The 26469-nt window shown below is 41.8% G+C and overlaps 1 protein-coding gene and 2 pseudogenes across 1 annotated transcript; all 3 read left to right on the top strand.

Annotated features, from left to right (window-relative positions):
- The first annotated feature begins 405 nt into the window (after positions 1 to 405).
- Positions 406 to 8718, top strand: LOC115736109 (annotated as a pseudogene).
- A 2587-nt stretch (positions 8719 to 11305) lies between these two features.
- Positions 11306 to 16008, top strand: LOC115736235 (conserved oligomeric Golgi complex subunit 4-like). Its single transcript, XM_030667823.2, has 2 exons — positions 11306 to 12886; positions 15496 to 16008. Exons 1-2 carry the CDS (start codon positions 11306 to 11308, stop codon positions 16006 to 16008), a joined length of 2094 nt encoding a protein of 697 aa, XP_030523683.2.
- Positions 16009 to 20533: 4525 nt separating this feature from the next.
- Positions 20534 to 25995, top strand: LOC115736107 (annotated as a pseudogene).
- Positions 25996 to 26469: the final 474 nt, after the last annotated feature.

Raw genomic sequence — 26469 nt, 5'->3', positions numbered from 1 at the left:
AAGTTATTTTTTCATCAATTTAAGAAGTTCCTTCTCAACTCAAGAAGTACTTCTTGGATAAAAAAAAAACTCATAAAGTACTTCTTGCCTTACCTTCTTTTCATTACACTCTCACCCTCTTTTCGACCACGTCCGCTTCCGCCGATGTGATGCCCCCTTAAATAGTTCTAATCTAACAGGAAATAGACGAAATGGATTGAAAAACTGGCTCATGTGGGGGTGAAGTAGTGAACGGCTCCTATTAGGCCCGGAATTAATTAATGGGTCTAAAAAGAAGAGGTAGAAGAAGAGGAGCGGCCGAGAGATGTCAATTGGGGGGCCGGTTCATTGTTAGGTTCCGGCCAAATTGGGCCAATCGTGAAAGCCTGTGAAACAAGGCCTGGTGATTCAAGGTGGCATAAGAAAATGGGGAAGTGGATACAAGAGTTTGGGCCGCTCGGACTTGGCCTATCTCCAGTGGATTGTCAAACCCCCCTATTGCAGCTGGGCTCACGAGCTGTAAGGCCAGAATTGGCTGGCCTCAACCAGAAATTCGCGAGGGCCCGTTTGAAATATTTTAGTTTTCAGCTAGGTAGACCCATTTGGTTCTCTTTTGCGGGGCTCCTCGACTGTGTCACCCGAAAAGTCTCTCCTCTCACCTGGTTCGATCATCTCTCACCGGCGAAGCTTTCGGGTGTCCTGCGCCACCGCGAGCCGACGACTCATAGCGATGCATGCATGGAAGCCGCGACGAGAATCAGGTGAGTTGCTCCTCTAAATTGTCCACTAACCCTTCCAATTCTTGACATAATTGGTGAGTTGACGTAGCGGGTAAGCAGGCTGATCGGTCCCGGCGCCGCGAGAAAGATGGAACGCGTCGAGGAGTAGCGGACTTTGTGCATGTCAAATAGGGGCTGCGGGTAGTACGAAGGTGGCCGTTGGGTCGCAAAATTCAGAGGAGCTAGAGTGGGTCTTCGGCAGTACGGGGAGGGAGGTGGGGTGTGGTTTTTCGGGAAGTGAGAAATTTTCTGTCCCTGCTCATTGAGCCAGCCGACGCCGAGAAATGGGCAGGGCAATGGGCGTCGCTCCTAGGCTGTTGCGGGTTCAGCCGGTGAGTTTCGGACGCCATTGCAGGCGTTATTTTCGGTTTTGGGTCAGAGCTGGAGTTTCGTGGCTTTGGGTGACTCGATGGTGCCGCGAGGTTTGAGTTAAGCAGGAAGGGTAGGCAGATGCGGGGCAGGCAGGCGGTCGCGATGGGGGCTGCCTTGTGTCTGGTGCGGTTCGGTAGACATATAACATAAAGAAAAGAAAATGGTGGAGAACTCTCTACTTGGGACGGGGGCTGAGAGGGAAATTCCATTTTTAAGAAGGCTGAAAAAACATATGGCCGAGCGAAGATGGGTACCGAGGGCAGTAGTGGCGAACAGTGACAGTGGCGAATAGTGACAGTGGTAGTACAAATAAAGGTGGACACAGTGTGGTTGGTTGTAGTGTGTGAGTAAAGTGTGTGACCAATTTTTGTTAAATAATGTTTAATCGACATTTTGGGAAACAAGAGTGTAATTTAGCACTCCCGAACAAATCGTGTAGTTGCATAACCGTTGAGTTGGTGACTTTAGAATATGGCGCAACATGATATGAGGTGGACATAGGTAGTGAGCTTAACTTTGCATATTACGGATTTGAACCAGACAAGGTTCGTGGTAATAGGCCTAGCGCCTAATCGGTTATTCCCCATGGAGTTTATGGGAGAACCCTATTGTGTGACTAGGCCCGTCTCTGAGGCGGCACGAAACAACAATCAGGTTTGCGTGACAGTGATAATTGGATCATGGGAATGACATCCGAATGTTTCCTAACCTAGGATTATGAGCTTTGTGTATTGCATTACATCATATATATTCTCAAAGGGGCACCTAGTGTAGACACATAGGATTCGGATATTTACTCGATTTATCGTGCTCGTTCAGGTTATTGGATTTGTTAGTCGACGGCTTAGAGGTTTAACTCATTGGGATTTTATCTCACTCGTTTATTGTTGGCATTTTTTTAGGTAAGTGATTGCGAGTTTATCGACGGTTTCGTACGGGGTGCCACTCTGCCTACACTGGAGCTTGGCGCCATTTAATGTCCCGGGCTAGAGTTTGTACATGTCAACGTTACCATGTGGACCCACGGGGGCCTAGATGTGGGGGAGATCCCCCACCATTTTGTCGCCATATATGGCCACATTTAGGATAGCCTTGGGTTCGTGGGCCCCATATCGTCCGACTATGTGGCCGGAGGTGACTCACCCTAGGAGATCCTGGTAGCTATGGTAGTGCAGTTGGGTTGTATAGCACAGGCCGAAGTTTGAGTAGATAGGTCGATGGGCGTGTGATGTGGGAGTGTTTGGGATATAGTTATTTTGGCTGCTGTCTTTTTGTATCCCGGGTAAGGCGACATGCTATTTTTTTATGCCTCCCGATGACGTCTCCCAGGTTGTATGTAAAATGAACCCAACCTTTGTAGGCCTTAAATAAATAAATAAAGTGATGTGTTTTGTTTAAATTGCCTATGTAATGGTGATTACATATTTAATTTATATCATTTGAGTGCCAATTTTTCGAAAAATCATTACTTTCTTATGTCATATTAGTTCTCATGGCTAGGAAACAAATCCTTCCTCACAACTCCATTTGACTCTATATGAATATCTTCTGTTTTTATGCAAAGGGAGTTGTATTGGCAGGTTCTCGGGTATCTTGGAATTTGACTCGGATCTTGTGACATGGTAAGTTTTAGGTTCTAAAGTATGCATGATAGATTCTAAGTTCCGAAAAATGAGGAACCCGTATAAAGTTCCAGGCTCTTGGTGTAACATACCCGGAACCCGAAATCGCTCACCTCTATCATAAACGATCAATATGGCATACGTTATTTCCTATACGTAATTAAAATAACGTGATTCCAATCAAACAGATGTTATTGGTAAAGTTAAATGATTACATTAATTTGAGTTTGCTATGCCATTTTCGTAACCTAAATCTGGGTATCTATTGAAACTTCCACTGCTTTATTTGGATCTCTCGAATTTGTTGAGTAGTTTGCAGATTGTGAAAACCAATTAGTGTTGGTTTAGTGAGAACCTCTGTGTAGCTGCATGGTTGCTTCATTGTTACGTGGAGTTCATTGGCTATAGCGACCTGACCCGTTGACACCCTTATTTATATTGAATTTCTTTTGAAGAATTCTGAAAAATTCTAAATAAGAGCCCAAAATACCATTCTTTTATCAAATAAGATCCTCAAATGATCATTGTTTAAAACAAAGGCCTGACCTCGCCCTACCATTCAAGGGTATTTTCTTTAAAATAAATTTTAACATAGTTTTTGGTTAAATCAAATTAAAAATTTTAAAAGAATAAAAGTTAAAATGAAAATAGGAAATACAAGCGAGACATGCTTTTTTTTTTTTATAAAACTTTTTCTAATATTTAATAAATGATGAAAATGCGCCTATTCAATTGGTGAGCCAGACCCCTTTTATGAGACTAATATGGCCACTTCTTGTTGTTATTTAAAGTAATATCTATTTAAGGACCTTTTTTTAAGAAAATGAGGGCACTTGAGGTCACTATTTAAAATAAGGTCTACTTTGGGTGTTTTATTTGAGAAAATGAAGGCACTTCGGGTTCTTAATTTGAAAGTTTTCCAAAAATTTAGGTACTTCATGCGAAACATAGACTCGAATGTGAAAATATTTTGTTATTGTGTCTACTTCCATCTCTTTTAAGTTTTCTGTATGTCTCTCTTTTCTTAGCAAGAGAGTTACTTATGAGCAATCCTCGACTCAAATATAACCCTTGCAGGTTTTTTCAATTGGAACAGAGTCAAAAATCCGTTACTGCGACGGAGCATCTTTTAGCGGGGACACTAAAAAAATCAGGTCGATACAAAATGCATGAGCATGCAAATCTTCAGATTTTGCGTCAGCACAAAGAACTCGAAGAATTGCCCACGATATGGCTTTTGAGTTTTGACTACAGATTTTGAGAATGTCCTTTTACCTTTTCTATGAACGTAAATTTTGAAGAACAAAAGAACAGAATTTACATTTATGAAGCCGGAGAGATGATTATCTGTCATATGGCTGTGATCTGCACTCATACATAGTCCTGTGTTTTCTTTCATGACGCATCTTTTAAGTTAATTGGATTGTACTTAGTATCGGCGACATAATTATTAGGAAACATTGGCTTTCTGTATTTTTACATGGAGTCCAAAAGAACCTACCAAGGAACTGTACCGATTGTCCGAATCCCACCTTGGTCATGTTCTGTCTCTAGTTTTATCGTACATGTTGGTTCGGCGATTCCTACTCGTAATGCCGTCGTTCTTAAAGGTTTCCCTCTTTTTCCAGTGTTTCTTTCCACAGCATCTGATTGGCACTGTCAAGACCCCGTTATTTCTCGTAAATGCAACTTACGATACGTAGCAGGTGTGACAGTTTGATTTTTCTGTCATCTCGAGATCTTTGACCGTAAAATATCCGTTGAAGTATTTCAGTTATATCTCGCTCGGATCCGATCAATCGCGAGTTAACTAACCGAATGGGAAAGGCTAACGCGTGACGAGATACGTGAACCTAGGAAATTCAATTCGAAAACGGCATTTTGACCATAAGGGTCGTTGAAGGAATATTTAGAGCCGAGGCTGATCCGAGAACGATTAAGGGATTCATTACTAGTGTTATACGATTGGGACGCGGGTGATGCCGCATAACCAACGTATGATTTGCGAATTTCCCTAAATCGATTTATGACGATCGCGGCCGTCGGGGCTAGTAATAGACCCTTGCGATTTCATGACAACCAAGATAGCCGTGATTTAAGTTTTCCAAAGTGTGATGAGAATCACAGAGTCAACACGCGTAATGTCCGCAAAAGCTACCCGTTAGTTCGAGATAAATTGAAATTACGGACGACGAGAAATCGATCACGAAATGGGATCTCAGAATTGGAAAAAAAAATGGAAATGAAGATTTGTAAAAAAATGAGTTTGGATTGGATGACTCCTAGTCGGGAATGAAAATCGGTATTTGGATTTTCGGACGAAGGGTGTGAAAAGACGATTTTACCCCTGGAGCTTCGACCCTATTTTTATTAATCGGACAAGGGCATTCTTGTCATTTGATCATTCCCTTTATATCAGCTGAAATTGGAGAGGCAAAATTGGAAGGAAAGTGTGATATTATGTGTACAATGCCAATTGTCATTAATTCACGGTGCTCAATTAATGAACTTGACACCTAAGAGAATTTGGGATGAGAATGAGGCATCTTCTATTTCTTCCTTCTGGATACTTACGTTCAAGAACAGAACAGCACCACCATCACCTCCATTTTCTCCTTCCTTTACTCCCTCATGCACATAAACAGTCTGCCCCGACCAGCTCTGATCGCCAATTTCCCGGCCGTCCAACTTTTCAACTGTCGACAACCAGCCGGTGAGCCACCTACCACTGCGAAGATCAGCCTGTTGTCGAACTTTTGCATGTGGAAGTGCACCGTTTGAGCCACTATGGAATTCAGGGCGGCCAATCTCCCGTGAGTCGCCGGAAACCGACTCAACCGGAGGTAGGCTGCTGTTGGTATTTTATTGGACCACCAAACGGACGAATTTTGAGCTCAAATTTTGGTGACGTTTAGTAGACATGTATATGATGTTGCTATAAATTGTTGGACGAAAATGAATGATATCTTGACCTTGAACCACTGTTGTGTTCAAAGGAGCAGAAACTGTCCAATGGCGGATCAGAAAGAATTAGCGCCAAACGAAGACCAACCGGTGTCGCCTTGAGCCAAAATTTTCGGTGAGACCCCTTAATACATAGAACTTGGTGTTAGCAATAATATTGATGGATAAATTGAAGGATTAGGTTGAGTTGTGGATTGTTTGAACTGGATTGAAACAGAACAGGGGGTACCCTGTTTCGGTTTTGTTCTTACTAAGTTAGAGGGGGTTGTTTGTGATGGAATTAAGATTTAATTTGATCCTTGAGGCATGTTAGGGTGTGGAGTGATATGTTGAGGAAGTGTATGATCGATGATTTGGTGTTTAGGCGAAGGAATATTGATGAATTGATTGATTTTCTCTAGGCTGCTTGCTGCCCTGTTCTGAAATTGTGGGAGCCGAGGTGCTTAAGGGCTAGGAAAGAAGTGTTTTGCTGATTAAGCTTAAGGTAAGCAAGTTCTTATACCTTGGCTAGAACGATTGGGCTCAATTGGGTGAATACGATGAGGATTATGCAAATTTTGGTGAGTTACGGTGATATTGTTTGATATATGATCTCGTGTTGTGCTAATTGCTTAAAGACTCATTGAATAGCCTTGATATGTATTGATTGCCTCTTGTTTATTGAAAATTTTTGTTCTCGCACGCCTTTTATTGTTAGCTCTATGTGTGAGCTATATTTGAACTTGAAGTCATGATTTATGATGAATTGTTGGCATGCTTGAGAAATTGTGGTACCCCGATGCGTAAAGATGCGGGGTGGAAATGGCCAATGTTCCGATGCGTAAGTGACGCCGGACGGAAATTATGATGTATCGACACAGGCCCGAGATGATTTTGAAAACTTGAGGCGTTTTACATGGGTTTTATCGATGAGACGGTCCGATGCGTAAGTACGCGGACCTAACCCGAGGCGTTTCACACGCGGGCTTGAATCGAATGAAAGTGGAAAGAAAGGAAGACGTGGCTTGGTTTCGTTATGTGCACATGTCTTAAGTAAAGTGATGAGATATATTGCCATGATCGAGTAATTGATACTTATCGTTATACATGTACTTTGTATAGTTATTGTATGCATCACGTTATCGTGCACATTGAGCTTATGTTGCTTTTACCCGAATGAATTATCGGTCTAAACTAGGGATAGGACTTGCCTTACTGAGATGTAAATCTCACCCCGTCATAGGACCTTTTTTTTCGAGATCCTAGAAATTGAAGATGTTGCCTGTTCGACCGGGTGAACCCCAAGAAATGACTAGGTATATTGAGGAGTTTCTCGAAAGAGGAAATGTAGCATATGTTAGAAGGACGACCGTGGTTTGGGTAGATGAGCTTGAAGCATCTTATAAGCCTCATAGGTTCGAGGTATGGTTCTGTAGAGTAAACGGGGTCGTATCTGAACGCTTAAAGTCCTAAGATGTGCCAGAAGGGGTTGTACCTTCTTGGTGCCACCCTACCAGGAATGAGATAGAAGTTGAAGCGTCCACTGTAGGTTCAAGAAATATACCTGAAAAAGAACCAGTGGGAGAGGAAAATATAGAAGTAATAGAGATTTCGAATTCGGAGGATGACGAGATGGATGAGGATTCAATCGAAGTGCAGTTGGAGTCTTTCTCTAAGTATGATCCCGACGAGGACGCGAGTCAAGCCGAGAACACTAGTACTTTCTAGAGTCTCCGTTATTGGTTGACTTTGATGCTACTTTTTGTTGGAAACGGTGTTAGGTTAGGGCTTGGTGATTTCATTTTTGGTTTGCCGTCTTGTCTCCTTGACCTCGCTTGTGTATATTGTTAGTTTTTTTTGTATCGTTTGTACGGACCTGTATTTATTTATTTATTTGTATTTTTTTATGGATAAAGTTTTTTAGTTTCCCCACATCTCATTAAGTGGATGTATTGAGACGATGGACTGGAGTTAGGTTTATTTTCTTTCGCTTTTCGCTTTTCGCTTGCAAGTTTCATGTCATTCACTGTATATGAAGAATGTCTTGGGATAGTACTTACGGCGTGTTGTGGATGTACGTGCTTGTAAGGGAAGTGGGGCGCTACAGCAGGTATGTCCCGTTTTAAAACAGGTTCTCCAATTTAGCCATACCCTTCTATCTGTGCATGTTCTCACTTGCTTAATCCGTGGTTCGGCATGCATCTTCTCACGGATGATTTGAGGACTAATTCATCAGGTTGCTATAGCTTTCTACCTCCGATTGGACATTAAGTCCGAATCACGAACTTTGGTTTCTTGAATGACTTTTCATCGGTTTAATCAGGTCTTGGCCAGTCTGGCTCCTCCATCGGCTGATCCTGGCGGCTACTGGAGTCAATGCAGAAAGAACCATGCCTATTGTACTGTCCCTCATATTAATTTTCTGCAAGGTCTGCTCTAATAACGCCATCGCCGTCTTCACATTTTCTTGTCTTTCCCTCCTCATGCGATGTCGGAAAAACGAATGCTCTCCAGCATGCATCATTTCAGCCGGTTTCAATTGCTTGAAGTATAATAACGCGAGATCCGTTGCGTGATTTATCCGACAATGCAGATTTTTGTTGTTAAATGCCGAGAGCCCTCACCAGCTTCTCGAGGTCCAGCCAAAACGGCCTCTTTGTGAATCCTTGCTTCTCTCATTGCCAGACTGAGTGGTAGGATAAGTGGTTCGCCCCGAAGTCGCCCCACATTGGAAAAAGGTAATTCGACTCGTGATACGATCGCTCTTTACTCAATTGCAGCATGTCCGCCTAACAAAATCACACAACCTACTCACCAGAACCCCATTCTTGCCTCTTAGTTTCTAGATTATTAACCACATTGTTCATGCATCTGGCGTTTTGCGGCAGCAGGGCATCGCTGAGTCGGTTGGGAACTGGTATTTCAATCGAGGCGGCATCAAGGCCATCGACTGTCCATACCCTTGCCATAATACCGGCTCCACCGATCGAGTCGCTACTTGTCAGGCCTTCGATATGTCGTAATTCTCGATTTGATATCACTTCGAAGCAACTGTACATTGTAAAAGAGAATAAAAGAGCTTGCTAAGAGGCAGGTTCGGTGATCAACAAGCTGATGCATGATTTGAGCAATTGTTGTGGTGAACGCTAAGGCTCTGTTTGGCAGTGATTCCGATCTTCTATTTCTGTTCCCAGAAATAAAAACGGATCAGAAACATGTTTGGTAATGAAAAAAAAATGATTTTGATTCCGGTCCCGAGAATACTTTTGGACCACTTTTCAGAAGCAAAAAAAAGATGATTCTAGTGTTTTGGAACACTTTTGGGGATCACTTTTTTGCACCATATACTTATGACTTATCTAGAGGCGGCCAAATGGACCTGTAGGCTTGGAACCGACCCTCAAGGGTCGGTTCCGGTTTGTAAATTGTTGGAACCCGCCCGGAACAGCTGGTTCCGGGCTGGTTTAAAAAAAAAAAAAAGGAAGGAAGGAGGCCGGGTGAAAAGAGCAATTGGGCCTTGGAACAGGCCCTTTAAGGGCCGGTTTCGGTTCCACCATTTTTAGGAACCGGAACCGGCGGTTTCGTGGAACCGGCCACCTCTAGACTTATCCCTCATACTTATAATTAAAATTTTAATATAAAATGGTATTATTTTAAAAAAAAGTCCATGTGGATTTTCAACTTTACATAAATTAAAATAAATTAAAATTCAATTTTAAAAATTGCTAAAAACTAGTTTTCTTAAATTAAAAATTTTATTTAAGGTAAATTTATTTAAAAAAAATTTAAAAATTTAAGAAATGGGGGAAATAAAAAAATATTTAGATTTTTAATTTAATAATTTAAAAATAAAAAAATTTAAGATTGAAAAAGCTATAATTTTGAAAAAAAAATTTCACCACCTGATTCTTTCCCTCCCCCCTTTTTAAAAAAAAATAGTTTTTTTTGTAAAATTTTAAGCCTATTTTTAAATTCAATTTAAATTTAAATTTATATTTTAAAAATTAGTTTTTAGAAAATTTTTAAATCCAATTTATTTTTTTATATTAAGGGACCTCTAATACACATGTTTTTTTTTCGAATTTTTAGCTATTTTATTTTTTATTCTAATTGAGTTTGTATTTTTTATTTCCTATTATGTTTTTTCAATTTTTATCTTTTTTTTTTATTAAAGACTGGACCCAACCCTCCGCGTTGCGAACTAAATCTCCATTTTTCTCCATTTTTCAAGCCGCACAAAAAATTTGTCAAGTCGGGTGAAAAAAAAAATCAATGTAATTGAGTTGTAGGTCTTGTAAGCTTGTACGATGTGTAATTACAAGAGTGCAAAACTATAGGCGGTTGCACAATGAGAAGCTTTTCTTTCATTTTTTTTTTTTGGTGATCAATCTAAAAGTCACAAGAAATAATAACAAACAAATGATTTAGACAAATTCTATAAATGTAATACGAATTACTTTTCAAACAATATAAACGATTGCATGCTCATGACAAATTGACAAACGAATTGGGAACGGAAATTTTGTTGCTTTTTCTTTTTTTGTGCTCCATAATCACCATTTGATTATTTTCCCTATTCTTTGTCATCAAATGTGATTATATAATTATTTGATTTAAATAACAAATTGGGAACATAAATTTTGTGCTGCTACCAAATGCGTTTCTGTTCCAGGAACAAAAGTTTTAAACGATTACCAAACGCGTTCTGATTCTCAAAAAATTATCTAGGGAACAGAATAAAAAAAAGTGATTTTGATTAGAATCGTTTTTTGGAAACAGAATCACCGCCAAACAGAGCATAAGATTGTGGCCATGTGGGTCCTTGTCACTTGTACTTCAAATGAGCTCTCTGGATTACTTATGAGCCCATTTTGAATAAATTCGTGCTACAAGATTTTATTTATGATGAGTAATTCTTTTATAACAAATTTTGAAAAGCAAAAAAGAAAAAATCAAGCCAAAACCATTCATTCCTCTTCGTTTGTCCGAGATTCAAAATCCTCCATCTATTTTTATTATTATTATTTTTAAAAATGGATAATTACACCGATGATAACGTACTTTTTATTTTTTGATAATTACAAAATTTGTTACAAAAGAGATAATTACACAAGATTTAATCTGTTTAATGTGATCCCCAAAGCTTTAGTACATATTCAATATTATCCACGAATTTTTAATTTATTCAATGTGGTCCTTAAACTTTTGACACAGATCAAAGTTAGGGATCTTTTGTATCTGTTTCATCGGAATTTCTCTCTCGAAAAAATATTTCTCACTGAAGTTCGTTCTTCAGCATTAAGTAATAAAGGTCATGTGGAGATGTTGGAAAAAAAAAAAAGCAGTGGTAATTTTTCGGAAAATAAAGGGTTCATTTCGGAAAAAGCTGAAAACATGGGGACGATTTTCGAATTTTGGAGAAATGTAAATTAGCCCGTGCGCTTTTGCATATTCCTTCTTTAATTTATCTTTCTTGGGTAAAGGGCCACATTCTTACCCTAATTCCCTCTGAAGTCCCAACTTCAAACTTGTAAACCCCGAGCTCCCGCCGAGATCTCCATCTCTCTCTCTCTCTGTTCGACGAGACGAGACGAGACGAAGACGACAACAATGGTGTCGCCTCCCTCCTCCGCCCCGCTCGAGGAGCCTTCGGAGGATGCGCTCTCCTCGTCCTCCATCGGCTTCGGCACCCCCGAGGCCCTCGCCCACGTCCGGACCCTCACCGACGTCGGCGCCATGACCCGCCGCCTCCGCGAGTGCATCGCCTACGAGCGGGCCCTCGACCTCGACCTCGCCTCCCGCCGCGCCGACCTCGACTCCCGCCTTGCCGACCTCGAGAAGTCCTCCCACTACCTCGACATCTTCAAGTTCGACTACGACCACATGCTTTCCGACGTTCGCCCCATCTCCCTTCTTGCCGAACAGGTCATCGGCAAGGTCCGCGAGCTCGATCTTGCCCAGACCCGCATCATGTCCGCGCTCCCCGTCTTCGACGCGATGCAGGAGAGGGAGGAGTGCATCGAGGGGGCGACGAAGGCGCTGGACCGTGAGGACTACGAGTCCGCTTCCAAGTGCGTTGAGAGGTTCCTCCAGATCGATGCCAAGTATTTGCGGGATCCGTGCTGGTGGGACAAGATGATGGCCCCCAAGACGCAGCTCGAGGGGATCGTGAGGAAGCGGCTGGCTGCCGCCGTGGATCAGCAGGATCACGCCTCGGTTCTCCGCTTCATTCGGCTGTATTGCCCGCTGGGGTTGAAGGACGAAGGGCTTCAGGAGTACGTTGGCTATTTGAGGAAGGTGATTGGGATGAGGACCAAGTTCGAGCAATCGGTGGAATTGACGCACGATCAGCACAGCAATCAGGGTGACTTTGCTACGTGTTTGGACAATTTGTTTAAGGATATTGTATTGGCAATCAAGACGAACACTGAGGTTTTCAAGAGTCTGTGTGGAGAGGATGGTATTCTGCACGCTATCTTGGAGCTCCAAGAGGAGTGTGATTCGTGGGGTTCGCTGGTTTTGAAGAGGTACATGGAATGGAGGAGATTGGGGAATATGTCTTCTGAGATCAATGCGCAAAACACGAGCTTGCTTGCTTTTCGAGCTCCACAAGGGCCGGATCCCAGATACATTATGTCGTGTTTGAAGGAGATATTGTTCCTTAGGCGATTGTGCGAGCATCACACCGAATTCATGCTTTCCACGATCAAGGGGTTGACTTCAGTTGACGCCGACTCGCTGCCGCGAGCAACAAAGGCATTTAGGAGCGGGAGGCTTAGTAAAGTCGTGCAAGAAATCACCGGTTATTATGCCATTCTAGAGGGCTTTGTCATGGTAGAGAATGTGAGGAAGGCTATCAGCATAGATGAGCATCTTCCTGGTTGCCTTACCTCTTCTATGGTCGACGAAGTCTTCTGTGTTCTTGACAGCTGCTTGAGAAGAGCCATCTCAACTTCGGATATCAGCTCCGTTGTGGCAGTTTTGAGCGGGGCCTCTAGGTTGTTGAGCAATAAGTACCGTGAAGCTTTGCAATTGAGGATGAGAGAGCCGAACCTTGTTCGTAAGCTTTTCCTGGGTGGTGTCGGTGTGCAGAAAACTTGTACCGAAATAGCAACGGCCTTGAATAATATGGATGTAAGCAGCAAATACGCTGTCAAGCTTAAGCATGACATTGAAGAGCAATGTGCAAAGGTAATTTGCAGATGTAATATGTCTCCACTTACGGTTTAGTAATGATATTTTCTTATGAAAATTGACCAATATAATAAGTTCAGTCTTTAAGTGATAATAAAAGAGTGACATCTGGATCAATGTTTATCACATGTAGAAAGAGAGACATCGCAACCAATAAAACTTTTGGCCCTTAGTTTTATGAGGTACTGGTGTCTTCTGGATGTCGACTTGCTTCTTTGTTTAATTACATTAATATGATGCTCTTTTTCTAATCTGGTGATGTCTCTCTAGTTGCTTGGGGGGGCTAAGAAGCTTGGCATATTTCCCTTCGACAGTGCACCCAATTTTAATGTTCGAAGGAGTCGTTAATATTTTGTGTTGGTTCTCTAATTCCTCTGTTCTGTTTCATGAAGTATGGTGCATTGCTTTCAATTAGGATTAAACCATTAAAGACTTCATTAAGATCTAAAAGAATCGTTCGTGAAGTGGTTTGATGTTGAGTTCGGATACGGCCTTTACAAGATTTTGGAAGCATGGAATATGGTGGAAGTTGTCATAGTTCCTCTTTTTGGGGTTTCAGATGAGATGGAGCAGCTCTAAAACGTATATTATGTTTGTATCAGGGACACGTCCTTTGGTCTTAGAGAAGAGCTATATCTTCTTTCATAATTGAAGGAATTCGCATGTTGCGGATGTGAGATGGCTAAGCCAGTAAATGTGGGTACAACTTACCTGGGCATCTTATAATTGATCGAATAGATGCTGAAATAGACTAGGCATGTAGTAGTTACTTTAGTTAGTCAAATGGTGTATTTAGATGTCTCCTGCTACCACTTCCTATCATTTTAACAGGCTTTTATGATGATTGATAAAACTTGAATTCCTGATTCGGCCCTGACCGGAAGAGGAATGTTGATGATTGCACATATCATATTCATGGGGCTTTCGCAAGAAGTTTAGATGTTGCTATTGCTGCGAGTTAGAGTTGGAGGAAAGCACGAAGTTCAGTGCACAACTGCTGTCATTATGTCAGTGTTTGCTTTGAGAGAGTTTTTAGTGGAGAACTACATAACAATGTACGCGGTTTCTGCAACTAGTTCGGGGCAGCTGTTTCAGTTGGTGGGGTCACTGACCAGGCGTTACACTGGTCTGGTTAGAGTAGTGGTCCTAGTGGAGAATGGAGGCAGCTTTGCTGAAGAACCGGATTGGAACTGGTTTTACCTGCAGTTCAACTGTTGAAGCAGACAGTTTGTAGAGTCTTTAGACCTGCATCGACCTGGTTTGGTTGGACTGATTGATGAAAGTTATTTGTTTAAGCTGCCATATGGAATTGAACCTGTTGACAAGGCTTGGAGAAGTCTGAGGGTTGAGTTGCTAAAGGGACCAGGCCAGTATGAAGCAGCTTCGAGTCAAAGCTAGTGAGCAAGTGGCATAGACTTGTTTTATAAACATGGGCAAATATTGTGGGGTTGATGCTTCTTATACCGGAAGGGGTGGCCACACTTATATTAATGTATTTGCTGAGATTATATATCACAGTATAACAAATGCTTTATAAAATCACCAGTTGATCTGGTGGTCCGATCTGCCCTACCGTTTGAGCTTCCATCGGCCACCTGATAGGGTCTTTCATTCATCCACTTTTAAGAACACTGGTGATATGTTAAGCAGTAGTTTGGTAGCTTAGTTTTTCAGGAATTTCGAAAGTGTTGGGTATGTCTTACCTATAGATTTGTTTAAATCATTAATAGGACTGCCGTATCCTTATATTTGCAGCATTCATGTGTCGTACTATAATTTTTTATCCTATCAAGGCCTTAATATGTAGATCAAATGGGGAGTTTCATGAAGATCCGGCTTTGAAAATCTGTCTATGTGAGCCATTTCAGTGGTAAACAACACTATTCACTGGTTTTTGAGGCCTTCTTCTTATTCTCCTCCTCCTTTTGTTATCCTTCTTAAATGGGTGATATAGGTCTGTGAGTACATCGCAGTGGCAGTGGCCATATTCGAACTTTATTTTTCTTTTCCTTCTATTGTGCCGATCTTTCTCTATCATTGTTGTGATAGCTCTTTTCTCCCCTTTTATGTACTGGTGGCTCGAAGTTGCTGACTGAACCTCTTCCTTTGGATGTCCAATTTTAGCACTCTATTGGTCATATTTGTTTTGCTGAAGGTCCTTGCGGCTATATGTCAAATGAATTGACCGTTGCTATTGCTGATTTCTTGGAATTCTGATGAGTTGGTGGTTGTTGCACGAAACTGTTGGAGTTGGCTTGAACAGTATGGTCAACTGTGACAATGCATGTAAATAGTTGTCCAAGATTTGGTTTTCTTACTCTGATTGACTGAGCAGCACTGTTGAACTTTTAGGTAGCAATGCTAAACTTGAAAATTTGCAATCTAACTTTTTGAATTGGTTACTCTCAATGGGATCCCTGAAAACATTAACTAGCTTGGAACCCAGTTTAAAGACTCTTGATTGGTATTTTGAATCACCATGACATGCGTAGCATCATATTATATTTTTTTTCTTGCACTTTTGCATGGCTTCATGATTCTTGCGGTTGACTGGTATCTCTGTTTGACGTTTCTTGAAATGGAATAATTAAATTATCTTGTGACAGGTATTTCCTGCTCCTGCCGACAGAGAAAGACTGAAATCTTGTTTATCCGAGCTTGGCGAGACGTGCACCACTTTCAAGCAAGCTCTGAATGGTGGGATGGAGCAACTGGTAGCTACCGTGACACCGCGGATCCGTGCAGTGCTAGATAGTGTGGCGACTATCAATTATGAGTTATCAGATGCTGAATATGCCAACAATGACATAAAAGATCCCTGGGTGCAGAGGCTACTCCATGCCGTAGAGACCTACGTGGCATGCCTCCAGCCATTGATGACTGCCAACAACTACGACTCATTTGTGCATTTCGTTATCGACTTCATCGTGAAGGGACTCGAAGCGATCATGATGCAAAAGAGATTCAGTCCGCTTGGAGGTCTTCAGCTGGACAAAGATGCAAGGGCACTTGCAAGTCATTTCTCTAGCATGACCCAAAGAACCGTCAGAGATAAGTTTGCGCATCTGACTCAAATAGCTATGATCCTTAATGTAGAGAAGGTTTCGGAGATTCTATAGAGATCAACTCCAGCTGAGATGAGTCAAGTATTAGGGCTGACGGTGGACTTCAAATAGGAGGAAATAGCTGCTCTGAATTTGTAATGCTTATCAGATGTTGCCGACACAATTCGGTTCGATTGACACATCAATTTGTTGTATTCAAATTAACTTTTTCAAGTACACTCTTCATCTGATGAAATAGCTATGGATTTGCATCCACCTTCTTAGTAATTGGAAGCAGAGATAATTGTTCTCTCTGAATATTCATAAGGGAATGCATAGTTTCTTGGGTTGAGGCATCTTTATGTTCTCTTCGATAGGCCAGCCAGATTCTAAGGTTGTCATGCCTGCAGTTTCTAGCCATTTTCCTAATGCTTTTACTAAGTGGAGGTTCTATCTATTTTTCCAGTTTCGATAGGTGAGCATCTTGGTTTTCTTGCTTAGTTGCTGCAAAAAGAAGCTTGGACAGGGTTTTTGGGTAGGGGGAGCAAATTGTATAGATTAGATCGGGACTGCTCGGACAGGATCGAAATCGATGGTCGGTTTCCGGTTCTAGAGGGCGGCGGTCCGATTCGCAGTTCTTAAAATTAGAACCGGTAGCCGGGCGCTCCGGTTCCTAGTTCTAGGGCCATAAAATTAGATCACCTGGATCGGATCGGTTGATTTTTTTTTTAATGTAACCCTAAACAAATTTATGTTTCCCTACACCGATCAGACGGTTCTCTCGCGAAACCGATTCTCTAGTAAGACGCAAAACCCTGCCTTCCCCGCATTAGTTTACACCGATTAGAGCTTGGAAATAGGAGGAGCCATGTGCTCATGTCACGGGTCGGGAGTTTGTGATCGCCACGTGCGGCAACTCGAGCTTCCTTTGTATCGCTGCGGCGACTCGGGCTTCCTTTGTATCGTTGGAGCGCCCGAGCTAAGCCTTTTATCTTTGATTCACCCGAATCTTGTAGAGAGAGGAGCGCTCTAGAGAGAAACTCTGGGAGGAATGCTTTGTTGTTTTTATTTGTGGATATGAAATGATAAGGAGGACACCTCTTTATATAGTATGAGGCCTCAGATTATAACCATAGATCTTTCTTTGATCCAAAGGCTAAGATCGTACCACCTATCTTTCCAACTATCGACATTCAATAGGAAGGTTCCAGAACCTTAGGCAAATTACCGTCTCCCCCGTCCCCGAGAACCTTCTAGAATATAGTAGAAAACTCTAGACAAATCCTAGGAGACCAAGACACAACAAGTCTTGGGGATCATTTCAGTCATCTGCACGATAGGTTGGGGCACGAAAACCTCGGCTGGTGTCATTCTCCCCCATCCATTTGAGCGCCGTCCTCGGTGCTCTTTGCTCGGGGTTGATTTCTACAGCGAAATTTTTCTTTTGGCCGCCTGCATCCTTTTTCTGGATCGTTGGCTTCTTTGTGTTTTTATTTTTGCGTCCACGAGAGCGCTTTTTCTTTGGCCTCTGGACTTGAGGTTTCTTCAAAGCTTGGACCGCAGCGTGAGTCATCAGCGATTCGTTTTTTGTCTTGGCCGCATTAATGCCTTCCAGCTCCGGAAATAGTATGTTTATCGGCAGAGTGTCTTTAGTTTTTATGGGCAGCTCCCACTTTCCCTTTAGCTTCTTCAAAGGTCGGGTCTTCGCGCTTGACGCGGGTGGCATCTCAACACTTGTCTTTTTCTCCATGCGTCGAATCATGTTGATGTTCTTTGACTCTTGCACCCCATTGAGCATCGTTACAATCATGAGCCGCCGAGCATCCTGGTGAGCCATTCGATCCGTTGTCTGTGGGTTCGATATCGGAAACGATATCTTCAAATTAGGTGAGAATCTATCTGAATTTGAATATAAATTCTATTTCCTAATTTGAATTATCATTACTAACGTGCTTGTCTTTAATATTTTTAGGATATTATTCTAAATTAGGATACTTTCCTAATTAGTCGACCGATCTTTTGCCCGCCCGATTGGTAGAAAAATTGGCCAATCTTATCCTCATGCGTCTGGATACAATCTCTCTCTTTCTATCTCTCTCTCTAGTGGTGTCCAAAGGTCAGCCTTTGCATACCAAGTTCAAAACCACTTCTCCTATCCGATTAGTGGTTGGACTCTTTGGTCAACACTAGAAAACATCAAAGGAGTAAACTTTCTTGTAGCCTTAAGGAGGTCGTGTTGAGTAGGGCATTCGTCCGTCTTAGACAAGGTTACATGTGACGGGACGAAAAAGTACCGGCTCCTCGATCGGCATCGACATAGCATGTGATGAGGACTCGAAAGTAACACGGGGTTTAATAAGAGAAACGAACCCGAAATTTTGTATCTCTATGCAGTTTATTTTGAGGACACCGCGCGAAAGGCGGAAGGACTCAACTTTGCTCCCGAGCTACGCTGTATCAAAATCAAAGACGCTCACCTTAGGTTCGGCTGGCGACGATGAGAAGATCGAAGCTGTTCGCTGGACTCGGGAAGGTGTGGAGTGCAGACATGGCTGCGGCTAACGACCTGGAAAAAGAAGAGGGTGCGTGTTCCGTTTCTTGATTCGTAATAAACACAGAAGGGAAAGAGGATCCCGATGGAAATCGAAGTATAGATGAGTGAGCTTCTTGCCATATCTGTCTGTAATAAATGTCTCGGCAAGAAAACACTTGACTCCTTTGAGAATAATATGGAGTATCCCATGCGGATGGCGGGAAGATTTCGTTTCCCCTTTTGCAGAAAGTTGACCAAGTTCGATGGCTTCTTGCCCGCATGTCGTTACTTAAGGTCGTGATAAAAAGCATCTCACTTTGCGTTCGGGACCTTGAGAATTCGGCGACATGCCAGGGCCAGCGGTTTGCCTGACCTCAGCCTTTCCAATTATTTGCGGCATCGGCTCGGTTTAGCGATGGAATCCTCGACGAAATATCTAAAATTCAAGAGTGGAAACCAATCCTCGAGTAGACAATCGGACCTGGAGGAGCTACGAGCGGCCGGAGCGAGTTGGTTCGGTTGAAGGCCTCTTCGGTTCGACATCCGGGTCGATGTGACTCGCGCACTCAGTTGATCCTATGCGAGAATTTGTACCGTGACTTTATAAAGATTAAGCAAATGATCCGGAGGTCGCACTTTCCATAAAGTGACGTTAACTTTCATTTAGGGGCAACTTTGGCCCCGGCATTCACATATTGCACAAAAAGACACCAAGTCTAATCCGACAAATAATTTTGGCTAGAAAATACAAAAGTGGCACCCAAGGTGGCAATTGAATACTTACATGACAATACTAGAACTTCGATTCATCATCAGGTCTGTTGGTTGTTTTTCCTGCTTCGTTTTGCTTGTGATGGCTGAATCGCGTGGTGGATTCTACTTCTCTTGGTCGTAATGGATGGATCGGGTGGTCTTGTTTGGATGTTTGCTTCGCACTTGTGAGATTCTAGCTTGTGGAATCGAGAGCTTTTTCCTTGCTCGTTGTCGAATCAGCTGAATCTGACGGTAGTATTTAGGTCTGTGCAGTGGTTAGATTTGTCTCGCAAATCATGTTGTATGTTCCTATTTACATGCGGCCGACACTGGTCTAGTTCCTGAACAATTCATTGATGGGACCGACCGCTTTCAAGATAATCAATCCATGTCATTTTTAAGCGCTTAGGGATTGATATGTGCTTGATATATTCGAGACGATTTTCAGCTACTAGTTCGTTTAGATTTTTTGAATTGGGAGAATTTGAAATCTCGGGATTTGGATGATCAAACGAAACCGAATTTATAGAGATTGTTTAAAAAAAAAAATAAAAAAACATATTTTCTGTTAACTGAAAAAGAAAGAAAATAAAAACCGAAGTTTTCTTTTTGTTCTTGCCACCTTCCAACTTTAACTCTAAGCCAAGGGCAAAAGCCTCCATGGCCCCTTAGGCATCTCTCTTCAACCAAATCTTATTCGAGATAATTAGGATTGCCCGTTTATTTTCTAAAGATTTCGCATATCTTACGTTGATTGTGATCATCTTGTCACCTTAAATATTCAGAACTTAGCTGATTCTCTTTTCCGCATCATTCTTCTCTATCGATCAACAGGTCTGAACCGGCTGTCTATCTCCCTCGCTGTTGTTCCTGTATGCAGATTCTTTGCTTGTCTTTTACTCTCGTTTTGCTCATCCGCTGTTTGCAGATTGTGCTGTCCTGAGATTCAATGTCCTTCCGTTTACTTTTGTTTTTTTTTTTTTCCCCTGAATTTGACTGTCCGTGTTGTAAACCGTCGCGTGCTGGAGAAAAAAATCGGTGTGGGTTAAAATCCAGTGGAATTCGATCAGAGTGCATGGCCTGCTATTTCTACTCTCAGGCGAAATTTATAATTCAAGCCTCAGTTTTTCGATAAATCTTCATGGCCAGCAAATATCAGCTGCTCTGACTAGTCTAAAGTATACCGATGCTAGATTCTTTTCTGATAAAAATATCAAATTTATTAATTTTCCCGAAGCAGTGGAGACTTATTAATGTAGTTTTGGATATGTCTGATGATTCAGGGGACTTGGTGGGGTCGCCTTACAGATTTTGATGGCGAACGCTTCTGCTGGAAATGCTTTCCCCGGTAGTAAAACCGGCGTTCGAATTGTGGTCGCTGGGGCGCGTCGCATTGGGAAGTCAAGCTTGATCCGCGCCGCGGCCGCTAGCATTTTCACGGCGAATGTCCCACCAGTGTTGCCACCTACGCGTTTGCCGGAAAACTTCTGTCCCGATCGCGTGCCACTTACGATTATTGACACCTCTTCAAGGTGCCCTGTCGGAACAATTCTGCTTAGCTATCATCATTATCGTCATTAAGAGTGTTCATATATAAGTTTTGAACTGGGGTTATGTAAGCTCATTCGATATTTGTTTTTGGATGAATATGAAAGCAGCTTCAAGGACAGTGGGAAAGTGAGTGAAGAGCTGAGGCGGGCTGATGCTGTGGTTCTTACGTATGCATGTGATGAGCTTTGTTCGCTTTATGAATTGGATTGGTTTTGGCTTCCTGAACTTCGTCGATTAGAGGTTAGGCATTGTAAATTGGTTGCCCCTTTGTTTCTTGATTCCCTACAATCCATGAGAAAGAATTGCTACTTCCTTCAAAAACATAGCTTGGTCTAATGAGTTTCTGAACACAAAATACGGGTTGTGGGGTAAAGACAACCAATTGGTGGGGAGAGTTGTCTCGGTAGGCCTTTGCAATCCAATCAGCAGGTTGATTAGCCTCTCGGAGGCAGTGGACAACTTTCACCTTATCTAGATGGGCTAACAAAGCCCGGCTATCTTCAAGGATAACGAGTTAATTTTTGATAGGCAAAGCCTTGAAGACTAGTCTCCATTCTGGTGTTTGAGTCACTAAGCAGAAATCTCTTAAATGTCTTCTGTAGGGAAAAGTCCCGGTTATAGTGGTGGGTTGCAAACTAGATTTGATAGATGAGCATCAGCAAATTAGATTGGATAACGTGATGGCATCAATAAAGCGTCGATTTCCGGAGATTGAAACTTGTATCAAGTGTTCAGCCTACAGACAAATTCAGGTTTTGGTTGAATGATCAGCTCTCTTTTATTAGTCATAGTGATCTAGTAATGTTCTATCTTTGTTGAGCATTTTTATCCCTGCAGATCCCGGAGGTTTTCTACTATGCACAAAAGGCTGTTCTTCATCCTACCGGCCCACTATTTGATCAGAGCACGCAAACTATAAAACCTCGTTGTGTCAGAGCCCTGAAGCGTATTTTCCTTCTCTGTGATCATGATAGGGACAATGCCCTCAGTGATGCGGAGCTAAATGATTTGCAGGTCTCCTTTTGTGCTTCCAATGGTGTATCTTTTCATTGGAACTCGTTGTACATCCGATGCTGTGTTTTTTTTTTTCCCTTCTTCGGGAGTTTATGTATATTGATTGAGACTGTTTTAGGTGCCAAGCAGTTCTGATAGCTCAGCATCATCCTTGGCTATTTTAAGGAAATTTAGCAAGCATATCTCCTGTTATGTAGTCTTTGGCATGTGTTCATATCACCTCATTTCATGTATTTGACAGGTCAAATGTTTTAACGCGCCTCTACTGCCTTCTGAAATAGGAGAAGTCAAGAGGATTCTTCGAGGGGAGTTGCCCAACGGAGTAAATGAACATGGGCTGACATTGACAGGATTCCAGTTTCTCTATAGGCTGTATATAGAAAGAGGACATCCGGAGACAACTTGGACCGTTCTAAGGAAGTTTGGTTATGACAATGATATCAAACTAGCAGAGAACCCATATCCATGTTCATTTAAAAGAAGTCCTGATCAGGTACCTATCTGTTGGACATAAATAGTAAAGAGAGTTACCGATGGTTGATTTGGTCTTTGCCTGGAGCAATATGTTGATGGCTTCTTTTTTCATGACTGTTTTTTAGTGACAATTTTCTTTTTCATTACTTTAGCTGAAGTAAAAGACTAATTTTTATTCACCCCGAAGGAACAACTCTTTCGCCCTAGTCTCGTGAACGTGATGTGGTATGATACCTTAGTCAAACAAGAATTTGGAAGACCTTGAATCACAAAAGTTGGTTGATGTCTTGAAAGGTCTTTAGATTGATATATTATCGATGGTGTCTTAAGTAGCATAAAAGTTGTTGCTTATTTCGGTTTTCCTCTGTGTAGAGCGTGGAGCTGACAAATGAAGCTATTGAGTATCTCAAGAGGTTATTCAAGTCGTTTGACGTTGATGAAGTATGTCCACTCTCATTTCGATTCCCACTATCCACCTTAAACGAGGCTTTAATCTAACCATTCGACCTATGCTGCTGATCACAGTCTAGTCCTGAAGTTCTGAGAATCCTGACTTTTAGTGTATTACTTTTCAGGATGGGGCTCTACGACCTACTGAAATCGAGGATCTCTTCTCTACTGCACCTGAATCGTAATCCTGTTTCTTTTTGAAGCTTCTGCCGTTCATAAGCCGCTTCTCTGCTTTCTTGTTCTCAATCAGTTCAAACTAGTTGTTCGTGAAATTACTTCAGATATGAATTTGCAATTCCAAATAGTGCATATATTATTTGACAATGCGGTTGTAATGCATGAGCAATGTATATTCTCTGTACACTTCACCGCTAAGTTGTTTGTATGAGATTCTAAATGTATAGACCTAAGTCCTGCTTTCTGCATTCAGTCCGTGGAATGAACCTCCATACAAAGATGCTGTGGAAAAAACTGCATTGGGGGGACTATCACTGGATGGATTTTTGTCACAGGTATGAGCATTTACATAGCCCTTTAATCTTTTGCTCTATGATCCGAAAGTATCAGAAGTATGTCCTTTGCCTTCTTTAAGTTGATATGAGGGATCAAGTTGTGCCTTGGCACCTCTTCTTCCATGTTTTTGTTGGTGGAGGTTTCAGAATTTTAATTTTCAAAACAATTTCAATGCTGGATGAAGTTATGTAATATTCTTTGGCTTCTCATTTCATCATTTTACCATACGAGAAATCCTGTAATTCGTCATGCTTGGAAGGTCTTGTAAGAATGACCGGACGCTGGTTTTCACCATTTTATCTGCTTGCTTTAGTTTGGATTTTATATTTGATTTTGCTATTTCTATTTGATTATGCTATGATTTGAATACGACTTGCCATTTGAAACTTTTGATGACTAGCACAATTTTTTCCTTACAGGTACGTGGAAGTCTAGAAAGATTTTTAATTAGTCTTTTTTGTGTCAATGCAGTGGGCTCTGATGGCACTGCTGGACCCAGCTCGGACCCTGGAGAATCTCATCTGCATTGGATATCCTGGTGATCCTTCATCTGCTATCCGGGTCACTGAGACGAGAAGATCTGCTCGAAAGAAGCAAGAATACGACAGAAATGTCTTCCAGTGTTTTGTTTTTGGGCCTAAAAAGGCCGGAAAGTCAGCGTTGCTGAATCATTTTCTAGGGAGGTTTGCCTTCTCTCCATCTCTTATGAGTTCAGTACCATTGTGAACTACTCGGTTCATCTAGTCTTCATAATGGCTTATGGTTCGTGCAGACCCTTCTCTGATGCCTACTCTTCAACAACTGATGAGCGTTATGCTGCTGTCATTGTTGAGCAACCTGGGGTAAGTTGAATGCATGCTCACTAGGATTTGTTACTGATGTTGCATGGTTCCTCAGACGTAAATTCCCAAGTTACGCAGGGAGTCAAGGAAACCCTTGTGTTGCGAGAAATTCCAGAAGACAGAGTGACGAAAATGCTGGTCAACAAGGAGTCTTTGGCTGCCTGCGACGTTGCCATTTTTGTTTTTGACAGGTTATTATATCTTCACGTCATTGCCGTGCGCATTATTAGACAAATATCAGATGATGCCTGATGCATGATAAATTGGTAGCCTTCTCCACACTATAGTAGCTGTAATTCTCTCTTTTAAAAGGTGAATATCAAGCCAAGTTTGTCAAAATGACATTTCGTGTAGAACTTATGGATGGTGCATAAAATTAGCCTAGCCTTGTGTTTTGGCAAGAGGATATTTCAGGGACTTGAACATGGACCTCCAGCTGTTGCGCCAATTCTCCTGTTCAATAATTACAGAAGTCGAATGAAAGCAAAAGTGGATGAAACTAGAATTAATTTGGAGGAGTTCTGTAAGTTATGAGATGACTAAGACTATAGTTGGCCTCGCCGTTTTCTCAATCCTCCTTGAGCAATATTAGTATACCATGAACCATTGCTGGTGCTACCATCATATCTTGGTTTATTTGGAATCTGACCCATGCATAGAGTCTGTTTTTAACTCCATGTACGCAACCGAGCTTATGCTGCTCGCATTACGTGGCTTTTGAACTTAAATTTGTCCAATGCATGAATATGCCTCTTGCCATTAGTATTCTCATTGCCCTGAAAGTAGTGTGTTTCTTGGTTTTCAGTTCCGACGAGTCCTCATGGAAGAGAGCAACTGAATTGCTTGTGGAAGTTTCCAGTCATGGTAAAATTACTGGTTTTGAGGTGCCTTGCAGTATTGTTGCGGCTAAGATTGATCTAGATCCATTTCCCATGGCCATACAAGAGTGTACCAGGGTATGAATTTTTCCCATTTCGAAGTTAAGGATGCAATCCAAGAAGTTGTCCTGTGCGCTTTTTTTTTTTTTTTTTTGTGAGTGCTTGGTTTAACGTTCTCTTCAAATCCTATTCTTCTGCCTTTTGCTTGTACAGTTTAGTCAGGATATGGGAATAGAGGCGCCTATACCTATCAGCACAAAACCGTATGATTTAATGAAGTCTTCAGAAGGATCCCTCAATTGGGCATTTCAGAAACTGAAGCTGGGAGAAGCAGCATAGCGTTTTACGATGAAGGTAGGTGGACTTTATCGAAGATTAAATGTACCGTTCTCTTCTCTTTCGTGGTGCTGCGCCAAACCTTACTGCTGAATCCACGCTAGAATCTCATCTACTAATGAATGAAGAGAAAGGTAACGATGAGACAGCAAATTTGATAGAAACAAGTTTGATAACATGACAAAATTTCTATTCTTGAAATAGAAGTTCGTTTGCTAAGTGTTGAAAATTTCTATTTCCGGAACATAATTAGCGCAAAATCTTTTACAAAAAATTATTGATCGTAGCCTAGACTGCATGTTACTCGAGAAAAGTTAAATGCAAATTTTTGCTCTTGTCTATCTATTGAATTCGCGTTGAATGTTATTCCACCCTATTTTTTTTTTTTGTAGGTACATGTGGTTCGATTTCCCTTTTTAACTTAGTCTACCGTCATTCTTACAAACAATTGGGTCAATTGCCCTAGTCTACTTTGCCTTGATTGTGTTTTTGTGGGATGTCATTAAACTGAATTAATCAAAAAGCTGATTATAATTCTTTCATTCTTAATGTTAATTTAAAAAAAAAAAAAAGGAAAAAAGAGCAAAGTAGGAGAGGACTTACCTCTCGAAGAGACTTGCAAGCGCATTTGTTGTCAGGCCAAGCATACTGCCCCTGGCCATCGAACGTACCACCGCCGTTGATCAACGGCCGGCTGAGGTACTGGAAGGTGATCTAATGGTCCAAGGCGAATGTTGACTTGTCAACGGACGCTTTGACCACCCCTTTGAGCATGAACATGATGGGGCCGGTGCATGGCCCCTTGAACACCACCGGCCAAACCATGTACGTCCCATGTGGGACGAACAATCTCCTCCTAACTCCACTTTTGTATTGACAAGCATGGTTCCACGCATCGAGAAATGCCTAGAAAAAGAAAAAGAAAAGTAAAAACCTTTACAATATTGATAATTAACCATTTTTCCGATTGTAGAGATTATGTATTCTAGCTCATAAACAAACTCTGCACTCGCGGATCCGATCACATTTTCAAGCAAAGCAGCCACACCACGTCTTGCCCGCCCGGATTCCAACTGTTCCTTTCGTATGCCTTCAGCTATGAAACAAATACAATAATGCGACGAGATGGTTTCGCCATTCTTTACCTTGCTGTCGTCGGTCTTCCCATCGGCGATGGCGCCGGAGCTCCTCG

Source organism: Rhodamnia argentea, chromosome 4, assembly GCF_020921035.1.
Source record: "Rhodamnia argentea isolate NSW1041297 chromosome 4, ASM2092103v1, whole genome shotgun sequence".
Taxonomy (NCBI): domain Eukaryota; kingdom Viridiplantae; phylum Streptophyta; class Magnoliopsida; order Myrtales; family Myrtaceae; genus Rhodamnia; species Rhodamnia argentea.
This window is presented reverse-complemented; position numbering and strand designations above follow the sequence as displayed.